Raw genomic sequence first — 21,219 nt, 5'->3', positions numbered from 1 at the left:
AAAACACACACTGTACACCCCCCCACCCCCCCCTACACATTTATACTACATACAGTCTGTTTGGCCAAGGGGTAATAAACATTGCTTCATTTGTAAATTTGAAACTAAACAAATTTTCTACTAATATTTTGAGTTTAATTAATTTTCTTTTACATTTTATTGCAAAAATAATAAAAAAAAGAGTAGCAATTTTTGAAAGAAATGTAACATAAGAAAGGTAAAGGGCAAATATTAACCATGTAAGCTGTTTTTTATATTGCTTGCAATTTAGGTGAAGCGAGCATGTGTAAAGCATTTTAATGTAAAATTGCTTAATTTTGCTGAATTAAATACAAGTAACAAAGTAAACGAGTAACAAAAATATGAACACCACACAAGGGTTAAATGTGGAATTGTTGGGTATTTTGTGAGATTTTTTTTTAACCTGTTGTGTTTTTTGGGAACATTAGGGGACTGAGCTGAGTGTTAGCTGAGTGTGTGAGCTGTTAGTGTGGTGAAGTTACAGTTCCCATGAAATTACTGCTCTTATTGAGAAGCTCCTACAAGCTCCTCCGAGCTCTGGCTGGCTGCTCCTGCACAAAAGCAACGCAGCATTTCCGACAGCGTGAAGCGGTTCTGAGGCACTCTTCATTTTTCAAGAGCACTAAACTCAGATCCCCTGTCTGACACAGACCTGCTATTAATACAGCAACGGCAGGTGTGACAGACGATGCGATCACAGACCTGAAACTCTGTGCTCTGCTTCTGTAGAAAAATAGCTTCAGGTTCCTCGAGCATGCCTTTGTCATTATGAGAATATTCTATATAATAATTTTAGCCCTTTCCCCAATTTAATCACTTTTATTTTCACTTGCATGCATACATGCATTCATACAGTTTACCATGACAGGGTAAACATATTTAGCTTGATTTAGCTTAAAACTGGATCGTGAGATCACAATTTCGTTCCACCTCATGTACCACATGTGATGCGAATGACAATAAAATCTCCTTGAATCCTTGAATCCTTGATCTTGAATTGCAGACATATTGAATTATTCATGGTAATCTTGTTCTTGTTCTATTTTAAAGATTTTCTAAAATAATTTTTAGTATCGTGATATTTTACGTCAGCGACAGGATGGAAAGCTTATCCTTTACCTCGGCTCATTATGCAGACAATATCATAAATATTAAGTAAAATAAAAATTATTAATTGCTGAACATGGAGCACATGTCTTCAGGCCTTTGAAAATAAAACAGTAAAAAATTAAAAAAGGTTGTGATCTCACTGCTGTCAAAGATTAGGTCTTTTTGGGCACAGAGTGGTCCAGCGGTCTAAAGTGCTGCCACTATGAGCGGGAGGTCGCAGGTACGAACCATGGCTCATGCAACTTTTTCATCAAGCTGTCGGCTGTCGGCTCAGAGGTAGCAAAATTGGCCCTGCTCCCTCCGGGTGGGTAGATGGCGCTCTCTCCCCACATCACTAAAAGGGTGATGTCCACAGCACAGGGCGTCTGTGAGCTGATGTATCAGAACCGAGTCGCTGCGCTTTCCTCCAAGCGCGCTGTGATGCTATTCGGCAATGCTGCATCAGCAGCAGCTCGAAAAGAAGCGGTGGCTGACTTCACATGTATCAGGGGAAGCATGTGTTAGTCTTCACCCTCCTGGTGTGTTGGGGCATCACTAGTGATAGTGGGAGTCCTAGTGAGTGGGTTGGGTAATTGGCTGTGCAAAATTATTTTGTGTGTGTGATATTTTATATTTATCAATCTTGATTTGAAAAGAAACAATGATTAAGCAAGTGTCCCAATAATTTTGTCACACAGTGTATTTGATGCTGCAAAATCTAGTAGAAAGTCTTTCCTAGATAGTAGAGACAGTTACGCCAACAAAAGTAGAATATATTCTTTTTAATACCCTTTGATTTCAGAAGAAACAAAGAATGAGCAAGTGTTCCAATACTTTTCAACACATAGTTAATTTAGAGTATATTTTCCAGACCAATGCTCTATACTCTAGTAGAAAGTCTTTCCTGGAAAGAAGAGATGAATAAGCAGGTGTCCTAACACTTCTGATTAAAACAAGATTACATAAATGTTGCATGTTATAACTTATCTCCTCCCACCCAAAAAAGATGACCTTGAGTGCTCTTACAGGAACAGAGGAAAGGAGTCTAGAACTCAACTTCAGCTCTCCAGTGAAGTCTTGTAACTCTGCCAAGACTGAATTATTGATTAGTTGTTTTTATGTTCGGCAGCCACTGTAGTTCTTTGCTGTTCTAACCTCTTTAGCTTATGTTTATCTCACAAGTGGCATTTGCAGAAATGGAGTGCACTACATTAAAGTCACAAGACCTTCAGCCTCTATGGCTGATAACACCGGCCAGCAGTCAGCTGACCACGCTTCACTGCCTGAGCACAAACCTCCAGTGCTAGGTGTTAAAACAGATCACCACCCTCTTGGTGGAACTGGAGGGCAAGTACATGTCATCAGTCTTTCTGAGGTCAGCCGCCGTCTGTGCTTTTAAATCGCCCGCATTGACATGACTGATTAGTATAGTCACGGCTTTGTACCGTGGCATTCTTAGACGACGGAGGTGGCTAGATTCATCTGGTGGAGACCCCCCTCTGAAGACCATGCATTTTAATGAGCTGGAATAGCCTGGAGGTGTGCTTTGACATATCGTACAGGAAATTCCACTGACTTTTCCCATTTTCAGCATAATTCCGTTTTTACAATGTGTACACAGACATTCAGTGTGATTTGGTGCTGAATGTTTTATTAAATAGAAATATATTAGTTTGTGTATCAAATAATTTGGTAACACTTTCTATGAATGTCATCTCTATTAGACTCTATAACCACATTCCTAACATATTATAATGCATTCATAAGGCATTATAAACATGGCTATAAATATTTATAAAAATGCATAGCCCATTATAGCCATGTTTATTAAGCATTATGGCTTGTGATCATAATACATTATAAGCTGTGCTTATAATTTGTATGTTAAAACAGTTTATATCTATCGTTATTAATCTAGTCCCACAATGAAAGTTTGGCACTTTACTTAGAGCGCACAAAGACCTGTTATAATACATTATAATTGACTATAACTAGTATTATATCCAATACTAGATACTAGACTAGACAATACTGGATAATTAATTAGTGGTTAAAAATATATTTATAGGATTATTGAGGGTGTGTTTATAAGCTTTTTTAGTCATAATACAAGTCTGCAAGCTGGGACTGAGTTTCTTGGTATTGACGTATAACATGTTATAAACAGTTATTAATGCATTATAATCACAGTTCATGATGCATAATAAACATTGCTATAATGAATTATACATTTTTATAAATACGTATAGCCATATTTATAATGCCCTATGAATGCATTATAATGTGTTATGAGTATGTTTATAGAGTCTTATAGAGATGACATTCATAGAAAGTGTTACCAATAATTTTTTTAGAAGAAATTCTAGTGCATTTTGAAAACCATTAAAACGTTACTTCATTTAAGTAATTCAGCTCAAAATGTGAAACATTTTGGGTGCATATTACATTGATGCACCCAGAGTGATCTATTTGAAGTAGGGATGTGCCATATCGTATCACACGCAATAATATCGCCAACGTTTTTACATATCGTAAACAATATTATACCCTGTAATATCAGGGTAATACTTTTTGGCTGTTTTCAGCTTCATAAAAATTCACACTGTTCCCATTCCCCATTATATATCTACTAGAGACAGATTATATCTGTCCAGTATCATTTCTTTTTTACTTTAATCCTGAATATATGGAGGTATTTGGAGTGCATTATGAGTATTATGTATAACATTTAGTATCTGATTTCTTTTTATTTTTTTTTCTTAAATCTCAGTGAGGGGTGTGTCATATCATATCATATATTTTGTTACAATAGTGAATTTTTAAATATTTTGTATTGTTGATGATTATGGCTTACATAAAATGAAATCCCAAAAGTCTGGAAAAAAAGACCAGATCAGTTTCTCTGATTTTGCTATTTATAGGTTGATGTTTGAGTAAAATGAACATTGTTGTTTTATTCTATAAACTACAAACAACATGTCTCCCAAATTCCAAATACAAATATAGTCATTTAGAGCATTCATTTGCAGAAAATGAGAAATGGCTGAAATAACAAAAAAGATACAGAGCTTTCAGACCTTAAATAATGCAAAGAAAACAATTTCATATTCATAGTTTAAGTTTTAGGAGTTCAGAAATCAATATTTGGTGGAATAACCCTGGTTTTTAATCACAATTTCATGCATCTGGCATGTTCTCCTCCACCAGTCTTACACACTGCTTTTGGATAACTTTATACCACTCCTTCTGCAAAAATTTAAGCAGTTCAGTTTGGTTTGATGGCTTGTGATCATCCTTCTTCCTCTTGATTATATTGCAGTGTTTTTATGTGGTAAAATCAAAGAAACTCCCTCATTTTTAAGTGGTATCTTATTTTTTTCAGAGCTGTATTTTCAAACTAATGCTCTCTAAATGTATATGGGTAATGTAGTTCTAACAATTTTGTGAAATAGGCTATAATTTCCGTAGGTTTAGAGGCATTCAACTCTATGGATGTCCTTAGAGTGTATGGTTCCTATAACCACTGTTTAGCTCAGTTTTGATTATCATTCTTTATTATCACAGTGCATATGTCTGCTACTGAATGAAATATAAGAATTTGACGTAAAAAAATTACGTTTAGTCCAAAGAAAGGTGGGGTCTTCTATCAAAAGGTGTCTATTGAGTTGGAGCTCCTGTAACGCCACAGACGGGAGTCAGACGCTCGCGGTAAAAACAAAACGAGGCTTTATTATTAAGCACGTAAGCAGATAGCGTAGTCAGATAACAGGCGTGGCTCAAAGCCAGGAAAACAACCAACCAAAACATCAGAGCCGAATCACAAACCGAAAACGAAACCATAAACCAGAAGCAGAGTTCAAATAACCAGAAAATCACAATACAAACTGAACAAAAGGATAAGGCAAAACCGTAGTCGAAAAGAACAAGTAAGGGTCATACACGGGAAATACAGACAGGAAAATAACGCTCAGTATATCGCTGGTGAACAGGGAAAATACCTCGCAACACGCGAGACAAACAGACAGGTATTTATACCTAAACTAAATTACTAACACCTGAACACAGTCTAGAATTCCGGTGACGTAGACCGCACGAATGAGCCGCGGTTGGCTGAGTCTGAACACGTGGTGTTGTCAGGTGCATGCTGGGAGGTGTAGTTCCGGACCGGGGATTGTCCATAGACGGGAACGGCAGAGTCAGAAAAAGGAACTACAGAGTCTGTGGTAGGCGTCACAGCTCCCACCCTGTCAGAGCTTTTGTTCTTTTCTTTTTAAACACAAAAGCACTTTTATTAATGCAGTTTTCCTAGATCTTTGCCAGTGAAATTGGTCTTTGTTATAGATCTAAGTAATTCATCTCTTGCACACACTTGTCAAAATACCATTTATATTCAAGCCACTCCAACTCTTATGGAATAAAGATGTCCCAGAGCCTGAGAACCTGGAACCCAAATCAACTGACGTTTGACAAAAAGCTTGATTTATTGTCGTCAGTGTCAGTTATAAATGGGCTCTGTACCTGAATGCACTCAAAGCAGCAGAGTGGAGTCTGGAGCAGATAGAGCAGATGGTTGTCACTTGCATACCAGTGTGAGAGGCTTATATTGCACCTGTACATATGCTGGTTTTCATATACTGACAACAGCACTTCTGAATTATGACAAACAGAAGGTCTGGATAACTTCAATTAACTTTATTTTCAGTGATTATGGTTTATTTTCAGTACAAATGGCTCTAAGATTAAAGGTCAAAGCATGATTACTATTTATTAACATGGTGTAAAAGTGAATCGCTCTTTCCACATGTAAAAGAAGCTCAGAAGCATACATTTGCTTTAACAGACCATGTTTTTTTCCCTCTGTTTCAGGACTGGCTGAGTAAGTTTGGCTACCTCCCACCCGCTGACCCTGTTACTGGGCAGCTGCAGACCAAGGAAGCTCTGACCAAGGCCATCAAAGCCATGCAGAGGTTTGGAGGGCTGGAGGAGACAGGGGTGCTGGGTAGGTTCCGGTTTGTTCTGAAATGTTTTGGGTTAGGGCTGTCACAATAATTATGCAATGAACACAATGTTGACAATTTTGTCCAATGTGTTTACTTTAAAATGTGTGTATTTAAACAGAGACGTTACTTTTAGCCAATCACGCTGTTCTGTTCCTTCATCTTTGCTCTGACTGAGAAGACACACACAGTACAGTTTTACTGCTGCTGTAGTCTTTTACTCCGATTAATTAAATGATACACAGACATCTGTAATTAATGTTCTAATTAAAGAAAAAAAAACTGCTTTGTGTGCACCATGGTAAGGTTCTGGAACTTCATGTGTGCTGTATAGTTCAACTTTAAATATATTTAAATACATTGTTGCTGTTAAAAATGCATTTTATAATTTTTATGTTAGACACGTGTAAGTACACTTGCTCTATTACATGTGTAAGTACACTCACCCTGGTACACATGTGTACTTACACAAGTCAAAATTAACCTTAATACACATGTGTAATTACATAACCTGTACCTCTGTAGTTAATCTGTAACAATGTGTACTTCATCAGTAGTTACACTGTAGTTACATGGTTTGTTACCATGTAACTACATAGTACTTAGGGACACTTATTATAAAGTGGGACCAAAAGGAATATTATTATTGTGACAGGCCTAGTTCTGGTGTATGTAAATTTATCAGATATTGTAAAAAAAATATCTATATAAATTACAAGGAATTGTTTAAAGTGTGTGTATGTATGTATGTGTATGTGTGTGTGTGTGTGTCTCCAATCCAGACCAGGCCACCCTAGGCCTAATGAAAACGCCGCGTTGTTCTCTGCCAGACGTGTCAGCGCCGGAGATTGCAGCTGGCAGGAGGAGACGGGCACTGGCTCCTCAGAACAAATGGAACAAGAGACACCTGTCTTGGAGGTATAGTAACAACACTCGTGGCACCCTACACCCGTGACAGCCTTCAGCGACTACGCTTAGGAGCGAGATCCAGCAGATGCCACAGCCTGTGTCTGCCTGTGGAAACCAGTGTGGGTTTAAACTGGGATGGATAATGAGAGACGAGGAGAGTTTATGTCTTCTGACTCTCCTAAATGAAAGCTGATCAGAACGCACTGAGCAACATATGGGGTCCATATCAGCGTAGTACCTCCAGACAGATGGGTGCTGAGAGGAGACTGATTGCTGATATGAGGAGGATGTACACGCTGCCTGCACACACACACACACACACACACACACACACAGACTCACACACACGTGCTTATCTATGTGTGTTTGTGTGTGTGTATGATGTTTGTGTTGTTGAGTTTCACGCATCCTTTCCTCTCTCTCATTACCAGATCCTGCTGAGATCTCCCATGCTCAGCTGTGCCAATCATAAAGCCTCAGCGCTGTCTCATCTGTCATTCTTCTTTCCTGCCGTTAGTATGAAACAGACTTGGGCCACAGTGTGAGTCCACTTACATATGTGCTGATTGGGAGGACGGGGCTGCTACAGAAACATGTTTGTTTGCCGGTTGTTTATGTCATTGCTATGTGGGTGAAAATTATTTGGCCTAGTTTTGGCTTCACTTATTTGTTATTTGGGTAGCTCTCTCTAACTACCTGATATCTGGTGATTCTTGGTAAAGTGAGGGTTGTGCTTAAAGCTCACCTTCCGCCAAAATCCGATTTTTCTTGTTTTTTGTGGAATACAGTAGGTCTCTCCGAGTTGAATGTGTACACCTGCACATTAAACTGTTCTGCAGCCCCCATTGTCTGCAGGAGCTAAGCAAAGAAATCCCCCCTCCCCCCCTCCGAAAAACGGGTGAATTTTGAATTATCTTTCTGCCTACGTAGGCAGAAACTCACAGACCAGCCCACCTTGGCTCGAGAAACTCCCAGAGGCGGAGCTGAAGCGACGCAACATCACCGCTCATCAGTTAGGAGGTGGGAGGCAGTGAGCGGCAGAGCGGTGGAGGGGCGTCGCAGTGCTCCTAGCCAATCAGAGGAGAGATATTTGCATGCTGTTTGCACGTATGAATATTCATGAGCAAAGCTGGAATCCGGTCATTTTGGACACACCCCTAAAACAGTCCATTAAAAAAAGAGCTATACAGAGACACCTGAGCACTTTTTTTTTTACAAAAACGGCTCACGTCATTAATTCATACTAGAGACCACAACTAGACATTTTAAAATGAAAGAAAAAACGACGGAAGGTGACCTTTAAGATTAGAACTACAATGTAAACCCAGAAGTTGTTTGAACTCAAATAATTTAAGTCTGTTTTACATAAAATTAGAGATTTCTAAACAATACTCAACTACTTTGAGTTAGTTGAACATTCGTGGGCACATTTACACTTAAACTAAGATCTTTGAGTTGAATCAACTTATAATAACTTGAGTTTAGTCTGTTGCCATTAACAGCTTCTTTTCCATTGGCTTCTGTCACAATCTATTTGCATACTGGGTGTGTCCAACAGTTTCTGACTAACACTCACCACCAGTGTATAGTGATTCACCCGGGGCGACCTTAGGTAAACTTGTAGATCACATATTATGATTAAATGCTTGGTCTCTGTGTTGTAGCTGTACAACAAGCATCATTTACTGAGCTGCAGTAACTCTGTGTTCTCGCTGTGCTCTCAGTACTTTTAATTCTTTACTGTTTTCTTTCATCTACTTTTCTATAAGTATTTAAAAAAAAAAATACGGTTACAACAAAAGTTTTGAGTTCAGTTAACTTATCGTGTTTTACAGTGTAGGAAGATTCCCATAGAAAACAATTACAGTGGCTTGCAAAATATTCATACCCCTTGAACTTTTCCATATTTTGTCTTGGGCTGCAGCTATCGATTGTATTAGTATTTGAGTACTCTGCTGAAAAATCGATTCAATTAATCGAGTAATCGCTTCACTCCTAATTTTGTCACATTACAACCACAAACATAACTATATTTCATTGGAATTTAATGTAAAAGACCAACACAAAGTGGTATACAATTGTGAAGTGGAAAAAAAGTTGTGCATGATTAAAAAAAATATTTTACAAATAAATATAAAAGTGTGGTGTGCAAAAGAATATTGAGGAGTAAACAGCTTCATGAAATCCAAAGAACACACCCAGACAGGTCAGGAATAAGGTTGTGTAGAAGTTTAAAGCAGGCTTATGCTATAAAAAAGATTTCCCAAGCTTTGAACATCTCACAGAGCACTGTTCAATCCGTTATTCAGAAATGGAAAGAGTAAGGCACAACTGTAAACCTACCAAGACAAGGCCGTCTACCTAAACTTACAGGCCGAACAAGGAGAGAACTAATCAGAGATGCAGCAAAGAGGCCCACGGTGACTCTGGATGAAATGCAGAGATCCACAGCTCAGGTGGGATAAGCTGTCCACAGGACAACTATTATCCATGCACTGCACAAATACGGTCTTTACGGAAGAGTGGCAAGAAGAAAGTCCTGGTTGCAGTTTACCAGAAGCCATGTTGGGGACACAGCTAACATGTGGAACAAGGTGCTTTGGTCAAAAACGCTATGTGTGGTGGAGAATTAACACTGCACATCACTCTGATCTGAACACACCATCCCCACTGTAAAACATGGTGGTGTCAGCATCACGCTCTGGGGCTGCTTCTCTTCGCAGGGACAGGGAAGTTGTTAAGAGTTGATAGAAAGATGGATGGAGATGAATACAGGGCAATCGTGAAAGAAAACCTGTTGGAGTCTGCAAAAGACTTAAGACTGGGACGGAGCTTCACCTTGCAGCAAGACAATTACCCTACACATAAAGGCAGAGCTCCAGTGGAACGGTTTAAAACAAAACACATTCATGTGTAAGAATGGCCAAGTTAAATCCAGACCTAAACCCAATCCAGAACTTGTGGCAGGATCTGAAAACTGCTGTTTTTTACAAACGCTCCCCATCTAATCTGACTGAGCTTGCGCTGTTTCGCAAAGAAGAATGGGCAACAATTTGGTGGAGACATACCTTAAAAGACTTGCAGCTGTAATTCCAGCAAAAGGTGGTTCCACAAAATATTGACTCAGGGGGGCTAAATACTTTGGCACACCACACTTTTTTATGTATATATTTATTTTTTTTGTGTTAAAAATGTTTTGAATCTTGCATATAATTTTCTTTCCACTTCACACGTGTTTAACACTTCGTTTTGACAATTCACATTAAATACCAATGGAATATATTTATGTTTGAGGTTGTAATGTGAATACTTTTGCAAGCTACTGTACATGGCGTGGCCAGCAACAGCTTATTTGCATAAATAAAAGTGTCAGAGCCCTTAAACGGCTCTTTCTGAAAGCGGCTGAAACTGGCAAGAATTGATCTGGTGAGATCTCTTTAAGTGAAAGTGATTTGGCTCAAAGAACTACATAAACATGTATTGTATAACCCATAGACCTATTTCAACTTGTGTAAAAGTAATAAAATAAAAGAATAAGTCTCCTTTAAGTTGTACGTGTTTCGTTATATTACCTCCATCTCTACAAATTCAAACGCATATCTAAATATTTAATTTCATTGCTTGCAGATTTGCTCCTAGCAAGGTCACCTTTGTACTTGATTCTTAATCGTAATGAAGTGGTAACATTAGCTTAGTGCTTAAGGGTTTAAGCCATTTGGGCGCTAATCAGAGAGAGAGTTTCACAGTTTATAAAGAATACGTTTCCTGAAGCACATATGGTCGAGCAGTAGCTGAGAAATGTTCATCAGCGGAGATTAAACTCTGCTGATCATCACCTCATCATGCACCTGACTGTGTGTGAGAGGAGCAGATGAGGTAGTGGAGGAGCGTCTGTGCGGCAGGTGAGAGGCCAGACGAGGTAATGACCCTCATAATGGCTTGTTTTAGGAGCAGAGATAAAAAAGCATTGCTTGATCCCTGGGTAATGGGGCAGAGAGAGAGAAAGAGAGAGAGGGAAAGAGAGAGGGATAGAGAGAGAGAGAATAGAGGAACAGACTGGCTGCTGCCAAGCTCCATGAAATGCTGTTATACAGGTTGCTGTGAGGAGAGATTTTTTTTACAGCAGACCCAGGAGAACCGGATCAATATCACAGAGCCGTGTTACAAGCAGCCCAAACACAGTGCTCTGATCAACTGTAGCTGTTTTTTTCTCTCTCTCTCTCTTTGATGTGCATGTTATGAGTCCTTAGGGAAGTATATATCCACTGTTAAAGTTTCTTCTGTCTCCCTGCTCTGCCTTCTGTACCAGTGCCAACATTTCTCAACTTCTGTTGCGAGATCAAGGGCTCTCGCAAATGTTTAAGTGATAATAACTGAGCGCATGTTCACACCTGAAAGTCTGGATTGCGGTTTGATCTAGGGCGAGTCGACTGTAATCTGTTCATGAAGCTTATTATTAATTTATTAAACAATTCAAATTGTCAAAAGGCAAGCATTCTTTCAAGCGAAGATAAGGGGCCCTATCTTACTGACCCTGACCCTTCGCAAGGTGCAATGTGGTGCTCATTTCTATCTTACACCCCGTCATCAGACTATTTTCTTGCTGTTAAAATAGCGCCAGAGTTTAGGAATAAATCTACACTGATGGGCATAGTGGTCTGAAAGTGAGGTGTATTTAGGTATATTTCTGGCGTATTGCTATTTTGGCAGGGAAAACACAGGTGCGCCACTGGCTGAGATGAACCTAGACTTTTCTCATTGCTGGCACGCCGTGCCCACACACACACACCCGAACACACTGCAGCACCCAAATCCAGCTTTTAACTCGACTATAAACAGAATACAAAATAAAATAATTGCTGTTCCCATAAATTACCTTTTGCCGAACCCTAACATTGTGAAGCGCTGCGCAAAGCACCGCACCGTTAAGATACCAACGTGCAAAGAGTTACTAAGGCTGCGACGTACTGTTTCACTTGGTTTTGACTCTTTAGATTTATTGTAGTTTTTTTTTTTTACCTATATTGAGTTGTTAAACCATGATCATCAAGTGCATGGTGTGTCACAGTAAAAAAAAAAAGCGTTGCTGTCATTAATTGGTTCTGACACCAATAAGTTCATAACACAGTCTCTTCAGTAACACAGATGCCGTGAAGTATTGTAGTGAATTCTCCTGTGATATATATTGAGTATTGTATAATGATACTGTAATATTGTATTATGAGATGACCTGTGATTGCCATGCCTAGTCTTCCTTCACTCTCCGGGTGTTGGCTTTCCAAATTGTGGGGAAAAAAAGGGCATTAGAAATTAGAGCAAATAAATTACTTAACCCTTATGCGATCTTACCATTCTGTTCACTCCCCTTGTCCTACGAGTCAAAAATAACCCGCCCTACCAAAGCACCAAAATAAAGCAACTTAGTTGAATTTTGAATCCTCCAAATTTGTATTTTCCAGGATGATTTTTTGGACGGCTGGTGTGATGAACAGGAGAAAGGTGGATGGGATGAAATGTGCTGGAAAGGCTTTTATAATTCATGGGTCAAAAATAACCCATAAGACAATCTTTGTACCCTAGTGATGGGGTGCCTTTTGGAAAAGTCATCAAATTTCAAGTTGGAAAAATGAAGTTTAAGGTTTTTTTTAAGCTAAACATGATAGTGGGTCACTTTTGACCTGCAAGACAACACAAGGGTTAACTAAATAAGGTAGCTTCTAAAATAAACTTCCAATCTAACATGCTGTTTCCAACAAGCCAGTATCCATACTCAGACCCTCACTCGCTACAGAGAGCACATCCAAACCTGCAAGCAACCGGCATAAGGCTCATACCGCCTTTAGTGTGAAAAACATTCATCCTTGCAGCGGAAAGAGGCCTTTGATCTGGATTGAGACCACATCTTTTGTTCGGATCGTGTTTTAGTCCTTGGGTCTCAGCCGTGGTCTGAGACAGCTTTTAAATCTGACCTTTTGGTTGAGACCAAACCAAACAAAAGGAGAAGGTCCCAACCAAACAATGTAGTTGTTATGAAAGCCCCCCAAATGAATGCTGTTAAGATTTCCCTATCTAGGGTAGCTTTGGAATAAATCACTTCAGCAGCCCAAAAAGATAAAGCTTTAAATCCTAAAAATCCTCTCGGATTTGAGTGTTGGTCACTCAGATTGGGGAAAAAAACGACTGCCCAGACAGTGCTCGCGCAGTACTCAGACGCTCAGTGGGCACGAGGAAGTGGTGATTGATTGCTCAGCGAAAGTTCAAATTCGGAGCTTGAGTTAAACTCCAGGCACTCGGTGAGTCGGGCACAACCAGGCAGAGACAGGGCCTCGCTAGGGGTTCATCACTCCACATTAGAGCATTACCACACGAGACATCAGCCTCCTACTCGTTAACACCCCCCTTTAATTACTGAAATAAATCAGGAGCGGTTACGTAGAGTTGAATCTGTTTTCCTCCACAGAGACACATTGTGATATCTTGATTTCCCCTGCTGATTACTGGGAAGCGGAGTGAAATGGCGTTATGATAAGCATCTTTCAGTTCGCTACCCTCCATTACCCTCTATCGCATTCACATCTTTCAGCATCCTGTCCCATTTTACTCTTACCTTATCTTAGATATAAGGTAGAGTACCTCCGACACGAGGCACCTTGACTATCGGAGTCGGAATCACCGGAGGCCTCGCAATATATTATAGCCGTGCTCGAGCTCTGATGCGATTCTTGGTGACGCTTGGTATCTTGGAATTGTAGCATGAACTACATTATGTAGTTCAGATTAAACAGCTTGAACTTCTATTCCCATAGCAACATTATACGAGATACGAGAATGAATGTTGACAGGAAATAAACAGATATTTGATCAGGCCTGTTTTTAGATCCTAAAAGTATCTTTTCTCAACTGGTTTATCCATATCTGGTGCCTGTAATTTGCTTTTTTTAAGTCATATAAATAAAAATTGTAGATAAATTAGAGCTAGCCATGCTAAGATACAGTTGGAAAGCAAATGATTTAGCAGTGAAAGATAATATTTATTGTAAAAACGGGTAGAAACTGACTCTAAACTGCTTTGGTATTCTTTAAAGTTCTCATTCCATCGTTTTTTCATTTATTTTAAAATGTCTAGTTGTGGTCTCTTAATATGAATGAATGCCATGTTAGTCGTTTTTTTTTTTTTTTTGAGAAAAAATAATTGCTCAGGTGTTTCTATTTAACCCTTTAGCTTTAGATCACTGAATTAGAGGTCTCTGAAGAAAGACAGGTTTTGGACTCTTGCTCATAAATATTCATACATGCAAATATATCGCCTCTGATTGGCTAACAGCACTGCAGCAGAAAACACCTAAAGGCCTTTCAGCTGAACTAACGCTACCAAATTCTTACCTCAGACTTGGAGACTTGTGCTTGGGCAGTTTTACCACGTTGAAGCCCCAGAGTCCCTCTATATCATAAAATCTGATGCAAACGGCACCCGCTTTGACCGGTGTTCTGTCGTGTTGAGTTACCTTGTCAAACTGTGCTTCTCTTGAGTCTATGTAAGGTCTCGATAAAATGCGAAATCAACCGGGGATCTGATTTAAACCTATAGTTACTTACACAAAATAGCTAACGGTAACTAGATATCTTGTAAACACAGCTGTAAACAGAGCTGTTAGCTCCTCCTTAGCTAACACTTAGTTAGCGCTGCCTGAGGGCGGTCCTCAGCCGAGGTGGGTGAGGCCATGAACTCACAGGTTGACGTGGGCGCCCTAACGTCCCCCTGATCAACTCGTATTTCTGAGGATTTTCTTTAACAAGCTACTGCAGACAGTGGAGGCTAAGGAAGAGTTTCATATGCAGCATCATATACAACTCAGAGAGACTTATACACTCTAAGAAAAGTAAGTACAGATTTGTACTTAAAAGGGTACAAAGCTTGTCGCTGGGGCTGGACCTTATATTAAGGTACAAAAAAGTACCTTTCAGTGAAAGTCCTTTTTTGTACCCATGGTTTTTGTGCCTGTAAAGATTATAAAAAATTATAAACATTATCATCAACTAAATATGGCTTAAAAACTAGATGATCGAAAATTGTCTGGCTTTCAAATAAAAAATGTGCAATTAAAATATATATAGTTTATTAGTACAGTGATACAGAATACTGACTGTACCCTTTGGTTGGTTAAATGGTACAAATTTGTACTTATTTCTGTTAGAAATTACTTTGTACTTCAGAGGGAACAAATCTGACCCTGTAAAGACCAGTATTGTACCTTTGAGGGTACAATTATGAAGAATGTACCTTTGAGTACAAAAAAGTACTTATATCGTACCTCTGTTTTTTAGAGTGTAGTATTTCACAATGAACTAGAAAAAATGGATTTTAGCAGAACAAGTTGTTCACTGTTTTTTTTTTTGCTGAATAAAAGAGAAACATGCCAACACCCAATTTAAGTGACCTTACTATAGCCGCTTAAAATGCACCTAATAATATGCTGCACCTTGTAGTCTGTAAAATATGGTAGTATATATATGTGGTCTATATATGTCTCACACCTGACTGACTCGTGTTGAGGTTGTGGATCCATGGCTCTGTTGTCTAGCCAGATAATCCCATCCATATCCAAGAGCACTGAAATGAGATTATTTCCTAGGGCGTATTTTCATCACGCCATACGTCTAAGTGCGACAGAGGAGCAAAGTGAGTTACGCTAGAAATGAATGGAATTATCCTGCCTCTCACGAGTGCTGTAGGCTTTGTGTTTCTGCCGATGCGCGTGTGTGGGTTAGATTGATTATGGTGGGCGATTAAAAGACCATACAGTAAATTTCCTTTCGGAGGCAGGGAGCTGCAGGAGGTCAGCCCTGCTGTGCGATTTAGATGAGAGAGAGGAGGAAATGAGTTCCTTTGAGGCCATTCCCTTGCTTTTTCTGCTTGTCATTTTCTCTGTCCCCCCCCCCTCGTCTCCTCTCTCTCCGCAATCGCTCTCGTCTGCTTAATCTGCCTCGTATCGCTCGGAGGCGAAATGCAGGCTGCTACTGGAAATTAAAAGGCAATGTTTTAGGGTTGATGTGTGAATGATGGGAGAAAGATAGTGTCGAGGAAGCGTGCGCACACGGTTGGCCTCTCTTGTCTCAGGTTCGCTCATTCGAGGGCTGAGTAATAGTAAGACCAATGGCCATCGAACAAACCCCGCTGAGGGCACATTATGGGGAAAATGGATGTGAAAATTGAGCTTGAAATGCACTCTCCAACTCCTCCCCCTTCCCATTTCACAGCTGACCTCACGGACCTTGTGTGGAAATGATTTGCCCGTATACTTTAAATGTACTCCTGTTTTGACATTGCGAAATATATATATATAACGGCTACCATATGAGGGGAAACCTGATGTAAGAAGAGTAAGTGAGGAAGAAGTAGAAAGTAAGTCATTTAAAAGGAGTTTCCACTGCTGCTCAATGCAGCTGTGTGTATCTACTAAAAAAAGAAGTGCAGCCAATAAATGATCCATAAAAAAGACAAACAAAGGAACTTGGCTCATGTGAACGGAAACCTCGACAGAAATCTATAGCCCTGCACACTCGCCTAACGCCTACACTGGAGTGATCCACACCTTTTCTTAAGCTCTGGTGTTTCTTGAGTGTTTTGAATTTAATACATTTGGGTTCCTAACATTCATTATACCACAGTTAGTTCCGACACTGCAATGTGATTGGCTGAGAGGCGTTCTGTGAGTGACGTTATCAGATGGTAATGCACTGTAACCAAAGCTCTCCATGTATTATTTCGCCCCATACAGGATAACCATATAGCAATGATTCAGCGCTTACAAACCAAACAGCGCCGCTATAAACAGAGCAGCAATGGAACACATCATATTTTCTCCTCCTCTTTAACTTAAAATCTTTCAATAAACAGTAATAATGGAACTGTGGTATAATCTCAATAACACATTTGAGGTTCATGCTATAACGTGTAATATTGGCACTGCGGCCTTGTGCCTACGACCACAGCACAGCAGTGCCAATATTACACGTTATAGCACTCCCTCTCGTGTATTATTGCTTAATTCAACACATTGGACAATGGTTTTATTATATTATTTTTAGTCCTAATGCATAAAACAAGAAAAACAACTGTTTTCTGAAATTTGACTCCCCTTGGCATGTATGTGCATCATTCAGTAGTGTGGGTACAACAGATTATTTATAAACAGAAATAAACTAAATCTAAGGGTCACGTGTCAAGCTCATTCTACTGTATAATGTGTGTGCACTTGACAGGAGTTGGATTATGGAAGGGAGCAGAATTTGGCTCCTGTAAAGGCGTGCCAAATTGACAACTTTCTATAAACCAGTCAATGTAAAATATAGGGAGGTGCAGCCCTATGTGTATTACTGTGAAATCAAATCTAACCAGACCAAATGTATACAGTGAGGTTTGAATGGAACTTTCAGGTGTGAAACGTGGTTTAACCCTTAGTTTAGTTTTACATTTTGTGGCATCCCACAGGGCTCAATATGCGGGTTTATTGAGCTTCTGCTCCTTGTCTCAGTAGTGTTGTTTTCAATGTAAAGAAAGGGAAGAACTTTGAAGATGTACTGTTCTGGAAAAAATTAAGAGAGCACTTCAGTTTCTGAATCAGATTCTCTGGTTTCTGTTTGAGTAAAATAAACAATGTTTTAATTTTGTAAAGGACAGACATATTTCTCCCAAATTCTAAAAAAATATATTGATATTAGGAGCATTTATTTGAGGAAAATGAAGAATGAGTTTTAAGAGTTTAGAAATCAATGTTTGGTGGAATAACCCTGACTGTTTTCATGCATCTTGACATATTCTCCTCCACCAGTCTTGCACACTGCTTTTGGATAACTTTATGCCTTTACTCCTGGTGCAAAAATTCAAGCAGTTTAGCTTGGTTTGATAGCTTGAGATCATCCATCTTCCTCTTGATTATATTCTAGAGGTTTTCAATTTGGTAAAAGCAAAGAAACTCATTATTTTTAAGTGGTCTCTATTTTTTTAAGTTTAAAGACTCTAACCCCCCAGTGTACTGCATAGTATACTACTAGTGAGATTGGGTCTTCCAGGTGGACAGCAGCACAGATTTTACAATTGCAGCCATTGCATTCCTCACCAAAATGAAAAATAGAAAAATAAATAAAATTGAGAGAAGTTTGAGAGCAAACTAACATATAGAGGCGTGGTGGTGTTCTGACATCAGTTTCTTCCTCACAGAATACCAAGTCTAATCCACACCTCTCTTTCACCTTCCCTTTCTCAGGGTTTTTACATAAAATCACGGCGCTTGTGTTAGTATACCAAGGTCTGTAATATTCAAAACAAGCTACGCAAGCTTTCACAGTCCTGCCTGCCCACCTCCACGTATGAGGCGATCTGTATGTCGATCACACACCAGGCTGAAGTCATGCAGAAAAGTGACCGAGTGAGGCAGGAAAATGCAGTATCCGTGTAGCGCATCAGGTAATGGCTGTTAAAACAGTTAACACCAGGATTGCTTAGCTCATCTCTCATGCTGTGCAGGCTTGCCGCTGACCTTGGCTGGCTGCTAATGTGCATCATGCCTGCATCTGCAGCTGCCCTTGTGTCTTCCTGCATTAGCGCTTCTTTAAGGCGCTGTCTGACAACATTTACATGTTGCCCTTGAACAGCTGATAGGACGAGGCAAGTTGCTATGTTACCAGCACCCGAGCAGCTCTGATCACTCCATCTGACTCGTGGAAAATCCGAGAGCGCGGTGCTCTTCGCCATTTCTTTGCCTAATCTCAGCAGTGTGAAGAGAAGTACTCGCGGAGCAGGCACCTGGAAATGAATTCCCTATCGAGCTCTGCTCCGCCTGGATGCGGGCCCCAAATTGCCCTTGGTTGAAGAGATTACCATGTTTGTGAGTGGCACCTGGCCTCTAAATCTCCAAATCTCCAAAACCACTCGTTCCCATCTTCCTTCTTTTTGAAGAAACTTGACTCTTGTTGTGTATAAAGCATAAAGACGCTACACTCCTGAAAAGGAAAGATGGTGGGATTATTTTTACAAATCCTACTATCACTTAATCCAAGTTTTGGGAGCGAGATTGACAGAGCCTCAGAAAGTCCTGAAACAATCAGTTTGTTTCGCTTCTAGACTTTGTTGCTTCTTTGCGAAATTGCTTTTTCAGACATATCCAGAGTGCTGTACCCAGACATCCCAAGTTGTAAAAGTTGATTTCAGGGAGGTTAGCCGCCCCCCCTGGCCAAAAAAAAACAGAACAAAAAACACTTGCACACACACCAAAGGATAACGAACTTTACTTTTATTTTAATAAATTTTTACTTAATTTTACGACCTCTGCTTTCCCTGCCTCCGCCATGATCTGCTTTCTCTCACTCACTGAACAAATCCCGTCCAGGAGGGGGGAAAACACTGCCCGCCCACACAAAAAACTGATTGGCTGTCTCACAGACTCTTTGCAGAGAACAGGCCAATCACAACCCTCTCTGTTTTCTCTCTCTCCTTCCCACACGCGATTAGAGAAAAAAAGTCTGTCGCCTTGTGTGTGCGTTTGTGTGCAGTGCGCTCTTGGGGCACTCGTTCTGAATTCCGGGAGATATTATGTAACTCGCGGGCATCAGGGAGCCACTACCCAAATGCGGGAGACTCCCGCAGCTTCAGGGAGACTTGGTTTGTCTGTGTACCCTTGTAAAAAAAGTTGTGTATTTAAATATAATAGTAGTGTACTTGAACTATATGCGCAATAATTCAAGTATACTTTTTCTACTTATACTTACATTTTTATCTACTTAATCTGTATTTTAGTCTACTTTGAAAAAGTAAACTGTGTTTGGCTGTGCTGATTTTATACTGGTGATGAACTTAGTAAAAATATATGCTTAGTATTATTTTATGAAACAGTTTTTCTAATGATAAAATTATACTTTTACTAAAGGAGTCTAAAGGAGTCGATATTTCTGCAATAAAACTCAAGTAACACAAAAGTAACGCAATAGTTACTTTTACTTGTAACTAGTTATTTTTATAGTGGAGTAACTCAGTTAGTAACTCAGTTACTTTTTTGGAGAAGTAACTAGTTACTATAACTAATTACTTTTACAAAGTAATGTGTCCAACACTGGTTTTAACCAGACTAAATAGTGGTGGTGTAAAAATACACTGAGATGCAAAAAAAAAAAAAACAATCAAATGAAGTTTTGTTTATTATTAATACTTTCATGAATTTCACTTCCTGTTCTTGTCTTTTCAGAGTTCGGACGTTTCCCAAGGAGTCGGCTCTGCTGGGGCGTGACACGGTTCGAGCTCTGATGTACTATGCTCTAAAGGTGTGGAGTGACATAGCGCCATTAAACTTCCATGAGGTGGCGGGAAACGAAGCGGACATCCAGATAGACTTCACCAAAGCGGACCACAACGACGGCTACCCTTTCGACGGGCCTGGCGGTACCGTGGCTCACGCGTTCTTTCCTGGAGAGCGCTTCACCGCCGGGGACACGCACTTCGATGATGATGAGGCTTGGACCTTCAGATCTCCAGGTAAGTCTGTGGAAGCGGGACTAAGACTGAGTTCGAGCTGAGTTCATGACCTCACTTCACTCGTGCGTAATCAGTCTAGAGCAGCAGGCCTCTAAGGATAGAGCTTGTCTGAGAGCGGCAGATGCTCTTCTGCATCGTGATTGCCCTGGCTGTCTTTCCGGGACCTCTGCCTGGGCAGTGAACCTTGTGTCTGCGCCTCCCTTGAAGACTTTCTTTCAGAAGTTCTGTGTCTGGCTGAGGGTCTGGGCAGGACATGGATGAAGGGTTGTACAAGACATGACTGTGCGGAAAGGCGGGTCGCTGTTATACAAAGCTGCCCAGCCAGTGAACTCCCTGCTGGGTTCGGGGTGTGCCCTCCTTTCCCTCCTTTCCCTCCCTTCATCCCTCTCTGGCGGCCTGGGGCCATATGCTCCTGGACAGCACTGAAGCGTGCACCAATTAGGCTTCCCATCAGGCAAGCAGATGTTTGTGCTGGGGCTTGGCAGGTGTGTGTATAATGATGGAAAGAGAGACAGCAGGCTTCAGAAAGCCTTAAGACTTTCTCAGGCTCAGACGCTCTGTTGGCGTGGCAGTACAATACCCACTTTGTAAAAAGAATTATATATATATATATATTGTACACATAAAAAGTGGTATAAAGAAAGATAGACATGAGCCGCACATTCATGTTTTATT

The 21,219-nt window shown here is 40.1% G+C and overlaps 1 protein-coding gene across 1 annotated transcript in view; it reads left to right on the top strand.

The window, feature by feature from the left end:
• Positions 1 to 21,219, top strand: part of mmp17a (matrix metallopeptidase 17a) — a 137,252-nt gene that overhangs the window by 82,817 nt on the left and 33,216 nt on the right. The window contains exons 2-4 of the mRNA XM_022676512.2: positions 5,977 to 6,109; positions 6,890 to 7,025; positions 20,258 to 20,544. Coding sequence (XP_022532233.2) covers positions 5,977 to 6,109; positions 6,890 to 7,025; positions 20,258 to 20,544 — 556 coding nt within the window. The remainder of the gene's footprint in view (positions 1 to 5,976; positions 6,110 to 6,889; positions 7,026 to 20,257; positions 20,545 to 21,219) is intronic.

The sequence above is a fragment of the Astyanax mexicanus genome, chromosome 17, assembly GCF_023375975.1.
Source record: "Astyanax mexicanus isolate ESR-SI-001 chromosome 17, AstMex3_surface, whole genome shotgun sequence".
In the NCBI taxonomy this organism is placed as follows: Eukaryota; Metazoa; Chordata; class Actinopteri; order Characiformes; family Acestrorhamphidae; genus Astyanax; species Astyanax mexicanus.
This window is presented reverse-complemented; position numbering and strand designations above follow the sequence as displayed.